The 14,701-nt window shown below is 19.4% G+C and overlaps 4 protein-coding genes across 4 annotated transcripts; 2 read left to right on the plus strand and 2 right to left on the minus strand.

Annotated features, from left to right (window-relative positions):
* Positions 1-798: 798 nt before the first annotated feature.
* PGSY75_1129100 (parasitophorous vacuolar protein 1) lies at positions 799-2,085 on the plus strand (the record flags this gene model as incomplete). The annotated part of the gene is made up of 1 exon (XM_018786411.1): positions 799-2,085. The coding sequence occupies one exon, from the start codon at positions 799-801 to the stop codon at positions 2,083-2,085; it is 1,287 nt and encodes a 428-aa protein (XP_018641206.1).
* Positions 2,086-3,474: 1,389 nt separating this feature from the next.
* On the plus strand, positions 3,475-5,341 carry PGSY75_1129200 (putative 26S proteasome regulatory subunit RPN7; the record flags this gene model as incomplete). Its single annotated transcript, XM_018786412.1, has 4 exons — positions 3,475-3,837; positions 4,136-4,468; positions 4,710-5,141; positions 5,288-5,341. 4 exons carry the CDS (start codon positions 3,475-3,477, stop codon positions 5,339-5,341), a joined length of 1,182 nt encoding a protein of 393 aa, XP_018641207.1.
* A 453-nt stretch (positions 5,342-5,794) lies between these two features.
* On the minus strand, positions 5,795-11,473 carry PGSY75_1129300 (hypothetical protein; the record flags this gene model as incomplete). The annotated part of the gene is made up of 1 exon (XM_018786413.1): positions 5,795-11,473. The coding sequence occupies one exon, from the start codon at positions 11,471-11,473 to the stop codon at positions 5,795-5,797; it is 5,679 nt and encodes a 1,892-aa protein (XP_018641208.1).
* A 1,104-nt stretch (positions 11,474-12,577) lies between these two features.
* PGSY75_1129400 (putative RNA methyltransferase) lies at positions 12,578-14,509 on the minus strand (the record flags this gene model as incomplete). Its single annotated transcript, XM_018786414.1, has 1 exon — positions 12,578-14,509. One exon carries the CDS (start codon positions 14,507-14,509, stop codon positions 12,578-12,580), a length of 1,932 nt encoding a protein of 643 aa, XP_018641209.1.
* Positions 14,510-14,701: the final 192 nt, after the last annotated feature.

A 14,701-nucleotide genomic window follows, 5' to 3' on the forward strand; every position in this document is an offset into this window, starting at 1 on the left:
ATAATATTTATTTCATATAAATATAATTTTTAGGCTCTTTAAAAAAAAAAAAATTACTTTTTTTTTTTTTTTTTTTTACAGCAATTCAAATATTAAAATTAAATTATTTTTTTATAATATATAAATATATAACATTTGACAAAATAATTAATATATATTTATATATTATTATAATATATTGAAAAAATAAGAAAAACAAAAAAGAATAAAATTAAGGCTTTTTATTTTTTCTTATAAAATATAATATATATAATATTTTATTTACATAATAATAAATAAATAAAATATATAATTATATATATATATATTGTAAAATATACAATTTTTTTTTTTTTTTTAACATATAATATATATATATATATATATATTTGTATATATTTATTTATTTTTTCCCCTTAATTTTTGCATTGTAAATTTTTTATATATATTTCTATATTATATGTATAAAAGAATATTCTTATATTATATAATTAATAATATATATACTATTATAGTGTGATTAAGAAAAAGAATTAAGATATATATATATATATATATTATATATATGTTTATATTATTATTATATGTAAAATAATATATATAAATATATTTTTGAAGGAAAAAGAAATAATTAAGAATTGAAATAATTTTACCTACAATTATAAATATATACATATATATATATATATTTATATATTAACAATTACGTATGTGTTTTAATTTTTTTAATTATTTTTTAAGATAAAGTTTTATATATATATATATATATATATTTGTTTGATTGATTGATATTATTTTTTTTGGTTTGATTATTTCAAAATGATTAAGAAAGTTTTATGTATCTTTTTAATTTTCTTTTATTTGTCATCTTCCATTTATGGAGATGTAGTTGCACCAAAGGGTTCTGAAGTTGTTCATACTTTGACAGCAAAACTAGATAAAGAAAATGGAAGTCATCAAAAATATGTAGATATTATAAATGATGTTTTTTCAGAAAATATGGATAATTTTATTTTTTCAATAACAACAAGTAATGGACTTACATGTTCAATAAATAAATTTGATGTTATATTTGATAATAAAGTATCTGGTATGCAAAAAGTATTTTCTGATGAAAATATACAATTTATTAAAGAAGCTTCTCAAGAATTTAAAAATAATTTATTAGAATATATGAAAAAGGTTATGCCATCTGAACATGAATTTTCTAATTTTAGAAGAGATTTTCAAAAGGTATGTGTAAAATATTTTTCTGAATTAAGAAGAAAATTTTTCCAGATATATAGAGACACAAATAATAAGAATCAAATTGAAAATGATTTTAATGATGATCATCATATGAATATTGAAGAAATCAGTGAGCAATTCTTTTCTGATTTTAATCCTTTTGGAGCAATGAAAATTAAAAAAGAACAAAACCCAGATTTATCTCAAAAAGATAGTGTTGTATTAAATGAAAATAATAATAATGTTTCTATGGAAAATCAATCTTTTTCATATTCTCAACAAAGTTCCCACGTTGTAAGTTTTGATGGACAAAATGAACACATCGAACAACAACAACAAGAACAACAATTGGGAGATAATATGCAAGAAGATAAAGATCAATTAAATGACTTACCATTTAACAAGGATAAAGTTTATTCAACCTTCTTAAAAAATGTAACTCTTCTAATTGAAGGAAATTGCACAGAATCTCAACAACAACAACAAAAAGGAGAACAACAAAAGGAAGAAGAACAAAAAGAAGAACAAGGACAAAAAGGTGATAAACCAATTCAACAAAAGGCTAATGCCTTCACCATCCAGTTCTCAAGTAGTCTAAGTAGAAAACATATATCTACAACATGTAATGCTTCATCTGGTAATGTTTTTTTAAGAAAAGGAAACAAACCATTTGAACACCTCAACAATCCTAATTTAGAAAATATGATGAAAGGAGTTTTGGGTTTTATGCAAAATCCTTTTGAAAACGATCAAAACGATTTACCATTTTTTAAAAATTTTAATTCCATATCTGGAATTGGTAATATTAATATGCCCAGAAATTTTATGAATGATTTTTTCAACAATACAAATGGTCAAAACACACCAATATCGAATTGAATTAATGCAGACCAATTAATAGGACCTATTCAATTTAAGCCCAAATGAAAATATATAAATATATAAATATATATATATTATATATATATATATTATATATATATATTATATTTTTATGATTTCCTTTTTTTTTTTTTTTTTTTTTTTAGAAATATATAAATATATATTTATATGATTGTATAATACATATATAAATATATATGTGTATATTTTAACCCCTTATTCTTTTCCTTTTTTACATATATATATATATATATATATATATATATTTTTCTTTTTATATGTCTATAATATATATATATATTATATATATATTATATATATTAATTACAGTGCACATTATTTGCTTTGAATGTATAGTTCTTTGTATTATATATTTTACCAAAGAATTAATAACTGTATATATAAGAATAAGGGGTTAAAATATACACATATATATTTATATATGTATTATACAATCATATAAATATATATTTATATATTTCTAAAAAAAAAAAGAAGAAAAATATTTTTTTTGAATATATGATCATTAAACAGGTTAAAGAAATATAAATACTTTATATATTTGGAAGTGGTCATACATTTTTATTAAATATAAATTATATATAAAATATTAACATGAATTTTTTTTTTTTTTTTTTAACAAATAATAAAATAAAATAGAACACTCTTCTTTTGGTAATCATATAATAATTCAGAGAATAAAACTGTATGATATATATTTACATAAACATATTAATATATTATATATATATATATATATATATCATTTAAAAAAAAATCACATAATATTATTTTTTTTTTATTTGAGTACATATGACCATGTTCAAATTTACAGTATTATGATTTTTTTTTATTTAAATTATAATATCTTGTAAAATAAAAAATACCGATCTATTTATAAAAAAAAAAAATATATATATATATAACCTATTTTTTCAGGCAAAAATTATATTATATATATATATATATGTATTATATTATATATATTTATTTATATTTATATTAGTACAAAAAAATTGATCATGTGAATTATATATTATTTAATATATATATTTTTTTTTTTTTATGTATTCTTAATTTTATAAAAACTAAAATATATTGATCCATCATATATGTTGATAATAATAATAATCATTTGTATAATAATATGTATACGGTTCATATATAATATTATCATAACAAATAATATGTATTATATATAATATATATATATTTTTAAATATATAATTTCACAGTGATTTTTACAAAAAAAAAAAAAAAAAAAAGAAAATCTCCAAGTTGTATTAAAAAGGTTAAATATTTTGTATATTCAAAAATATCAAATAATTGTGTATTATATATATATTTATTTTTTACGTTTTAATTTTTGTACGATAATTTAAAAAAATGGAAGATAATAAAGAAGAAAATTGTGAACTGAATAAAAACAGTTATCCAAATTTTCACCTAGCAGATTTATTTTATCTTTTACAATTATCTAATATATCAATAAATGAAAGGAATGAATTATTACAATCTCTTTTTGATGAAATAAAAAAAAATCATATGTATCCTTATTATAATTATATATGTCATGAATTAAATTTAAATTTTGATGAAGAATTTTATAAAAGTTTAAAAGAAAAAGCTGATGAAGAATTAAACGAAATAGAAAATAAACTGTCCGAGTCAGCTGAAAATTTTGATTCTTTAGATAACAAAAATGATGTTTTACTCAAGGCAAATTTTTTCTGTAAAATAAGTGATAAGGTAAAAAGGAAAATAAAATAAATAAATAAATAAATAAATATATATATATATAATAAATCAATATGATTTTTATACACTCCTTTTGAGTTGTATGAACACAAGGCCCTTCACATTTTAAATTTCATTTATATCTAAAATGTTTCCTTCCTTTTAATATATATAAATGGGAAATATTAATTTTTAATATTCTGTACATTATACATAATTGTATGAACTGTGAAAGGTTAAATATATTGTTTCATTTTATTTATTTGTTATTTATTTATTTATTTTATTTTATTTTATTTTTTTTTTTAAGGATAATGCCATTAAGGAATATGAAGAAACTTATAAAAAAGGAATCGGTATGGGCATGAAGCTAGACATCCTCCTTACTATGATAAGAATTTGTATATTTTATAACGATGTTAAGAATTTAAAGAAATACTTAGAACAAGCTAGAACACAAATGGAGAAGGGAGGAGACTGGGAAAGAAAAAATAAACTTAAAATATATGAAGCATTAAATTATATTATGACAAGAAATTTTGCAGAAGCATCAAAAATATTGATAGACGCAGCTTCTACATTTACAGCTACAGAAATTATATCATATGAAAAAATTATATTCTACGTCGTTATTCTTGGAATAGTAAACAAATAATACAACACATATATATATATATATATATATATATATTAATATTATTGTATATATACTTATATATTTTTATCATAAAAAAAATAAAAATAAAATAAATAACATAGATAGATACATTTTATTAATATATATCACAATATGTATCTTTCACTTTGATATAAGCTAACATTTATATATATATTATATATATTATATATATTATATTTATATGTTTATTTAATTTTATCTTTAGATGACAGAAGAAAGAACCGTTTTGGACAAGAAGATTCTAAACAGTTCTGTAATTTTACAAATCACAAGCAGTGATGAAGATTTACACACTTATTTACATTCCTTTTATCATTGTGATTATCGAACTTTTATGGAGAAAACCATAAAGATTGCCATGAGAGTAAAAAGAGATAGATATTTAGGTAGGCATTACAGATATTTTATTAGAAATACTAGAGTAAGAGCTTACAAACAATTCTTAGAACCATTTAAAAATGTGACTCTTAAAAATATGGCTTTTGCTTTTGGAGTTAGTGAAGAATTTATTGAAAGTGAAATATCATCATTTATTGCAAATGGAAAATTAAACTGTAAAATTGATAAAGTCAATGGATCGATTGAGAGCAATCAACCAAATGAGAGAAACACAATGTATCAAAATACTATTAAAAAGGTATACTATGGTTCATTTAAAATATATATATATATATATTTTGTAAATAATATGAAATTGTGAAAGTGACCATATATATATATATATATATATATATATATGTATATGTATTCATTTTATTTTTTATTTTTCTTTAATTTTTTCAGGGGGATATCCTACTTAACAGAATTCAAAAATTATCAAGAGTAATTGACATGTGAAATTAAGATAGATCCAGTAATTTTTAGTTTCTCTTTTTTTTTAAATAAAATAAAATAAAAATAAAATTTTGTAAACCATTATAATATGGTATACATATATATCTTTTTTTTTTTTTTCTTTCTTTTCAATTGTGATAATATATAGTTGCATACATATTATATTATATATATACTTGTCAAAATAATTTTGTTTACCTTTTTTTTTTTTTTTTAACAAAAACGCCAAAAAAAAAAAAAAAGAAAAAAAAAAAGAAGCATAGTTTAATTATATAAAAAAAAAAGGAAATATTTAAAATTATCTCTTTGTAAAATAATATATATATATATATTTTTTCTTATTTATAATGCTATGAATGTTTCACCCTTTTTGTGAACAAGTTGAAAAGGGAAATGTATAATATATATATATATATATATATATATATTTTTTTTTTTTTTTTTTTTTTTTCTTGGCTAGCTATTTATAATTTTTGAGCTAGCGCTAGCTATAAATCTTAAATAGGTTGTCTTTAACAAATAAATATCTTTGTAAAGATTATAATGTATTTTATGTACGTTGATTGTACTGAAAGGATGTAATTTCAATGGTTTAAACATGATTTGTAAGATTTTATTTTCTGCTTCAGAATTAAAAACAGAAGAATGACAATCATCTTTGAATATATGTAAAAAAGCTTTGATATTATTTAGAGAATATTTTAAAATGAGTTTATTTGTTAAATGATATAATTTCATACTCATTTCATAATTTACAAGAGTATCTTTTTGTCCATGTATAAAATCAATTTGTAAATTATAAAAGATATCATTTAAATATTTATTCTTTTTAAAATCATTAATTATTTTAAACAATTCTTTTAATACAATCATATTATCCCAATGAACATAAGAACATTTTTTGTTCATAATAAAGGAGCTTAATAAAAATAGGACACTATTATTAACAACACTTTTTACTAGTTGTTGTGTATTAGTAAATGGAGCAATCAATATAACTTTGTCAACAGTAATTTTTAAATATTCTTTTAATATTTCGTCTTTTCTTTTCTTTCTTTCTCTTACTTTATTTAATAATTCATTTATTGTAATTTTTTTATCCATATGGTAATTCCTTTCTTTTATATTATCAAAATTTATATAATTGTCATCTGTATTTTTTTTTGTAATTATATTTTTATCAGAATAATCATTAGCTTTTATAGGACATAAAATATTATCAGAAAAATCATCTCTCTTTTTATCTTGTTCATTTATGTTTTTTTTTTCATTATTATTATTATATGTTTTACGATTTAAAATATATTCTTTCATAATACTAGAGGATGAACAATTTATCTGATCACCTAATATATCTTGAAATGTCAATATTTTCTTTTCATCATATACATATTCATTTATTTTTTCATCATTATTGTTATTATTATGATTTAATTTTACATATAAATTACCTTCACTCTTTATCTCTTTAATTGGCTCGATTTCTTTTCCTTCATAACACACCTTATTAATATCTTCAAAAAAATCGTTATACAAACTTTTAGCAATATCTAAAACTAATTGTAAAGTAACACAACAACCTAAAGAATAACCAAATATATTTATTGATATATTATTATTGTTTTTATTCTTTTCCTTAATTTCTTTTATGGCAACTTTTAAAGCTGATATAGCACTTGTTTTGAATGTTAAAGGAGACGGATGACCTATACTATTATTATATGCAGGATAATCTAACAATAAAAATGCATATTGAGCATTTTGATTTTTCCTTTTCTTTTTATAAATAACTGGACCATATATATCTGTATAATTTAATTTATCCTTATTCCAGTTTTTATTTTTTTTATTTTTTTTTTCAAAAGAGGGATTTCTTCCCTGCATATGATAAGATATAAAATTGAAAAGTTCATCATCTTTGTTTACATCGCTATTTTCACTATCACTTGGTTCCATGTATAAACCATACCATTCTGAGTCTGCTTTATTTTTTTGTGCACTAAATATATTGTATGTTTCATCATATATTTTGTTATAAATCTTTTTATGTGTTTCTTGGTCTGTTTGGTTATTGGTCCCTTCATGTGTCTCATCACATATGTCTTCAATCTGTCCCTCATTTTTTTCTTCACATATATTTTGACATACATTTTGACATGCATTTTGACATACATTTTGACATACATTTTGACATGCATTTTGACATACATTTTGACATATATTTTGTTCATTTATTTCTTCCAACATACCCTTTTCTTTGTTAATAAAACTTGTGGTTTCACTTATTTTTAATGTATTATCCACATAATTATTTTTATTGTTTGAATTCACCTGTGCAAATTTGACACATCTAGTGTATTTTTTAAAAGATTTTTTCTTATTTTTTTCTTCATCGAATTCATTAAGAGTTCTCCTCCTATTTTGTATGTGTGTCCTAACATTAGGTGTATGAATATACATATTATCATAGTAATTATTTTTTTTTATATTCTTATAATACTGAAGAAATTCATCATAATTGTTTGGTCCATATTCTTTATATTTTTCTTTATAATTATCATAATATTCTAAAATTCTTTTGTAAATTTCTATAGATGTATTATATAAATTGGCATCATAAAATAGTTCTTTTGGCAACTCATGAAATTTTTGAGAAGCATAATATGTTTGATTTTTATTTGTTATATATTTATTTATTACATTTGGTTTTATCAAATTTTTATTTTCATATTTATATTTGATTCTTTCCTTTTCTTGTTTTACTTTCTCGAACTTATTATTAATAGGAAAATCTTTTTGTACTTTCCCATTTGCACTTTTATTTATTTGAATTCTTTTTAATCTTCTTATATATTTTTGATATTCATCTGGAGGAATTTCAGTTGCATATCTCAATACTTTATAGACAATATTTAAAGAATCCATTGACTTCATATCTTTTCCTCCAAAAATAACCCATAAAAAAATTGGTACATCTACTTCTTCTTTAGACAGCTCCTTTTTTATTTTGCTTCTATTTTTTTCTCTTATTGTATCAAAAATAGAATTATACAGTTTACAATTTAAGAAATTCCTTATTTTAAAATTATGTATTTGGGTTTTTCTAGGTATTTTAAAAAAGCTGTTTTTATTCCTAGTTAAATAACTTGTATTTTCTATAAGTTTATGTTTATATATATTATATGTCAAAGCACGATTTCTTTTTATATACATGAATTTATTTACTGTACCCTCTTTTATATTCTTCAGAATTTTATTTTTATTATTATAAAAAAGGTTTTTATGATTTTCCATATATTTATTTGTTTCGACATTTTTATTTGTTTCCACATTTTTATTTGTTTCAACATTTATATTTGTTCCCATTTTTTTATTTGTTCCCATTTTTTTATTTGTTTCCACATTTTTATTACCATAGGATAAATATTTCCCTTTTGATAAAATAGATTTGTATTTTATTTTATTTATATTAACCTGCTTAATGATATTTATTAAATAATTATAATAATATTGAAAAAGAAAAAAAAGGTTATTACTAATATAAGGATAAAAGGGCTCTAATTTACTATTACTAAATGTCATATATATAGATGAACAATCATATATAATATCATCATAAAAAGAAATATTTTTATTTTGTTTATAAAATATAGAAACATCATTTTTATTGTCTAATATTTCATGTGAGTTCTTTATATCTACATTTGATTCAAATATATAATTTGGTATTAATTTTATGGAAACTGTATTTTTATAAAGTTCATTTGATTTATGAATTATATTATTATATATATTAACAACATTTGGTTTTTCATTTAATATATTTTGATTTGATATACTTTCATTTTTATTTTCAAAGAAGTTCATATAATTATCATCATTTTGTTTATTTTTTTTATCAATAGTTAATGTATTACTTTTATTATTACATACATTATTATGATTATATTTCTTTTCATTTTCTTTTAATTTATAGGTAAAATCTATATCATTTTTTAAATGTAGATGGAAATTTTTCTTAACAGCTTTGATAGTAGAACAATTATCTATATAATATTTATTTCTTCTCATATTTATATCATAACTATTTCTTTTTTTTTTTTTTTTTCTAAAAAATGTCCAGTTACCATTATTTATAAAGGTACTATCGCTAGTTATTTTTTGTATTCTTAAAGAATTATCTAGTTGGTGCACATCTATAGGTGGTACTAAATATGCATTATAAATATATGGATAATTAAAATGTTGAGTATTCTTATCAATAATAACAATGTCTTTTATTTTAGAAACCATCAGTTCAAAATTTAGACGCATTATTTGATAATTATATAAAGTATCTTTATTATTTTGATTATTATAAAAAAAGAGTTCATACCATGTATTTTTGTATTTAAAAAGATTCATATCTTCAATCTCTATTTTTAGAGCTGGTATATATATACTTGTATTTGTTTTACATTTATAATTTTCAAGTTCATATAAATGTAATGGATTATCTGGCAAACTTAATATATCTCTTTTCATTATTTGTATATTCTTTATATTTGATAAAACATTTTTATATCTTTCTTCATTTTGATATATTTTAAAATCTTTAATATATACATTATCATTATCTACAAATAATTTTACTATTCTATCTTTTCTATATATTTTATTTTTTTTTCTTAATTTAAATGTTCTATCAAGACGATATATATCATGTAAAAAAAAATTCAAATATCCTTTCTTTTCTTTAGGTAAAAAATTTAAATATGTTGTTTTCAACTTTTTTCTATTACAAATATTTGTATTTATAACATTTCTATTATATTCACTCCGATGAAATATATTTTTCTTTATCACATTGTTTATATTACTATTACTATTACTATTAGATGTATTTATATTTCTAATATTTTTACTATCTATTATATTATTTGTATTGTCATTTTCTTGTAATTTTATATTATCTGTATTTGTATCCTTTTCTGTCAACGAATTTATATTAAGAAATTGGTTCATAATAAATCCTTTCGAATTAAATCTATTTTTATTTAAAAATTCATTGCTAGATTTATATTTATGTATCAAATAATTTTTATAAATATTTGAAAATATAATTTTCCTTTTAATAGTATTATTTAACATCTTCTTCTTAAAATTATTTGGTTCCTGTTCTTTTATCTCTTCATTTTTATTTTCTTTTCTTATAAAATTTGTGAATATATTTTTTGTCTTTTCATTTTTCAAATCATAAATATTCTTTAAGTATATATTTTCTTTTATATTTTTATGTTTATGTGGATTTACTAATTTTATGGTTGGACTTTTTAAATGTACAAACTTAACTTTTGTTTTGTCAAAATTTATTTTTATCTTATTATTATTTAAAACAAAATTATTTGATTTCATATAATTTATTTTTTCAGAAGATTCTTCTTCTTTTTTTTCTCTTATCCATTTCATATGAATATTTTTATTTTGTCTCATATAATTATTTTTTACTAAAAAATTTTCATAAGTTTCATTAGTTGCACTGTAATCATTCTCTTTTTTTTTTATACTTGAAGATATATTATTTTCTTTATAAGACATATTTTTTAATATTTCTATTTTTGATTCGTCCATAAGTTTTTTATTTTCTATATTTTCATTATCTTCTACATTTTTGTCTAACACTTTTAACTTTAATTGAGTTTCCATATCATTTAAGGAATTTACTTTTACATCATCCTTATTATAACATTTTTTTAAAGAGCATGGTTTTATTTGTCCATGGTTGCATGTATCTAAAAATTTATTACTAGATTTACTTATTATTTCATCCTCATTTTCTAGAAAGTTTTCGTATATAAATTTTATTTCATTTTTTGAATTTCTCAACATTTCTTCATTCTTTTTATCTACATTATGAGATAAAACAAAGAAACACTTTTTCTTCATGATCCCTTTTAATTTCTCTAACATTTTATGTGGTTCTATAAAAACATTTGTTATGTTGTGTATATATATTTTTTTTTTCTTTTTTTTCCTGAATTGTTCATATTTTCTGACTTTTTCATATTTTCTGACTTGTTCAGGTTTTTTTTTTTTCTTTTTCATGAGCCTTTGCGAATATTCACGAAATGGATCTTTTGTAGAATGGCTAAGCATATTTTGAAAAAAAAAAAAAAAAAAATATATATATATATTTATTTATTTAGACCTATGTATCCATGGTTATAAGTTGGATATACCGTCTAACCTTATAAAAATGAATATATACATATGGTATATTGTTCTTTTTATTTTTTTTTTGAATGAAATGAGAATATAAAGTGACTATTAAGAAGATATAAAATATAAAAAAAATAAAAGATGGTTGTATACTCTTTTGTCATATATTTTTGTCGTATGAGAAAAATGACTAGGAAGATGTATAATTGTGATAACCTCTAAAGAAAAGAAAATTTAAAATACAGTATAGCCATTGAACATTTAATGAATAATTTATATTCCTATTTGAAATGAAAATTTTTTCTTCATTTTTTTTTTTCTTTCTTTTTTGTTGTATTATATATTATATATATATATATATATTTTAAATGCACTTATTTCGCATAAACAACAAAATTTTTTTTTCTTTTTTTTTGAGACGATAATTATGTAGCTTTTATATTAACATTAAAAGATATAAATATTATATTCTCCACATATATATATATATATATATATATATTTTTTTTTATTTTTTATGTGTTTGTTTTGTTGTCCACATTTTTTAAAAAAAGTAACCCATAAAAATGTTTAATTTTTATGTATATATATGTGCATATATATTCAAAACGATTGAGATACAGATTAATTCAACATATATCCTTTTTTTTTTTTCTGACGTATTATTAATTTTTCTTTTTTTGGTAAACAAAATATTATATATAAAAGCACAATTCTATATAAATATTTTTTATGATATAAAAGAAATGGATTAGAGAAAGAATTTAAAAATATATATTCGTATCCTTTGAGATATATATATAATTACAGTTTGTAATATTATATAAAACTTTGTATATGTTATATTAACATAGACATAATTTTTAACACATTTTAAATATTTATAAGAAAAAAAAAAAAAATTAGTTTTAATAGATGAAAAGTTTTTTTTTTTTTTTTTTTTTTATTATAAATTTATATAAACATAAATGACTAAACATGATATGCATTATTAATTAATTTATATATATATATATATATATATAATATCAGTGTTACTTTTTATACTTTATTTTTTATATTCTTCTTATCTTTCTTATTTTTTTTATTTTTCTTTTCCTTCTTTCCTTCCTTATCTTTCTTATTTTTTTTATTTATTTTTTTATTTTTTACTTTAAAATTTTCACTTTTCTTGGTAACATTTAAGGTTTGTTGTTCCTTTTGATTTTTATGTTTTTTAATATTTCCTTTCTTTTCCTTTTCCTTTTTGTTTTCCTTTTTGTTTTCCTTTTTGTTTTTGCTTTTATTTTTATTTTTGAATTTATTATTTTTGTTGATTTCATTTTTGTTATGTTCAAATTTTTTTTGGTTTGTTAGATTTTCATTTAGTTTTTTTTTGTGTTTATTTTTTTTATTTTTTTTTTTATTTTGATTATTGTTTGTATTAGTAAATAGGGCGTCGGATCGTTTGATTAGTTTAGCTATAAAGAAGTTATCATGATTATGTTTATGTAGATAAATTCTTTTACATAATGATATTTTACTTGAAAATTGTTTTTTTCTATATTGTGTAATTCCAGGATCACCTATATTAATATTTGTTGGTAATAAATTCACATCTCTTTTTTTGAGTATATGATTTATGACTTGTTCATTTTCTTCTACACTTATACTACATGTTGAATAAACAAGAATACCTCCATTTTTTAAAAGATTGATTGCATTATTTAAAAGAATTTTTTGTTTTTGAGCAAGATCTCTTATTTCTTTTATAGTTTTTCTTCTGGCAGCTTTATTTTTATTAACAACACCTGTACCACTACATGGTGCATCTAATAAAATCTTATCAAATTGAAATGATAAATGTTTTTGAATTTTTAAAGCATCTATACAAGTGACAATTAAATTATTTATTCCCATTCTTGAAGCTTGAGCTTCTATAGCTTTACATCTTAATTTATTTATATCATTTGCATAAACAACTCCTTTATTTTTTTTGAGAGTACACATATAAGTGCATTTGCCACCAGGAGCTGCACACATATCTAAGACCATATCATTTTCTTGTATATCTAATTCAAGAACTGGAATAAGTGATGAAGATGATTGTATGATATAATAACCATAAAGATATTCATTTAATGACCCGACATTAGTATTAACATCTTTTATAATTATTCCTACGTTATTCCAAGATTCTCCTTCTTGCACTGATACATTTTGATTTTTCAATATTTTTATAAGATTATTTCTTGTTATTTTTAAAGTATTTGTTCTTAAATGTATTTCTTTAGGCATGTTATTTATTTCAAGAAATAAATATAATTCTTTTATATCAAATATATAATATAAATATTTAATCATTTCTTTTGAATATTCATAATAATATGTATAATAAAAAAGTAACTCCTTAATAATTATGGATCGTTCTATTTTAATATTATTTTTTTTTGTATCATTTAATAATATTATTAAATATTTCATCCTATCTTCAATATCTTCATTTTTCATGAGCTTTTCATTTTTGTATATGCCAATTTGATTATGATATATATTTTCTTTTTTATTTATATATATTTTCTTCATTCTTTTTGTTAATCCAAGTAATTTTCCATCTATTTTTTTCATATGACCTTCATCACTACCTTCCTCATCATTATATTTATTTTCTTCATTATAATTCTCATCTTCATTATATGTTCCATCATCATTATATGTTCCTTCATCATTATATTTATCCTCGTCATTTTGACTAGCCAAATCATCATAACTCATATTATCACTCGAAGGAGCATCTTCTATATCTTCCTCATCGTTGTCTACTTCGTCTTCATCTTCATCTCCTTCTTCATTATCATCATAACTATTTGATGTATATTCATCTTCATCAGAATTATTTAATACAAAATTATCATTGTCAAATAGGTTAAGCGTTTTTTCCTTATATTCATTTTCTTCATTTTTCTTATCATTCAATGCCTCAGCGTTTGACATATTATTAAAATAAAAGGAATATATATATATTATATATTATATATATATTTATATTATATTTATATAAATATTCTCAGAGAAGGAAACTATACATTCATAAATATATAACATATAACATATAACAAATATATTTTTTTATTTTTATTTTTATTTTTATTTTTTTTCTTTTATCAATTGGGGAATATACTTATT

The sequence above is a fragment of the Plasmodium gaboni genome, chromosome 11 (assembly GCF_001602025.1).
Source record: "Plasmodium gaboni strain SY75 chromosome 11, whole genome shotgun sequence".
In the NCBI taxonomy this organism is placed as follows: Eukaryota; Apicomplexa; class Aconoidasida; order Haemosporida; family Plasmodiidae; genus Plasmodium; species Plasmodium gaboni.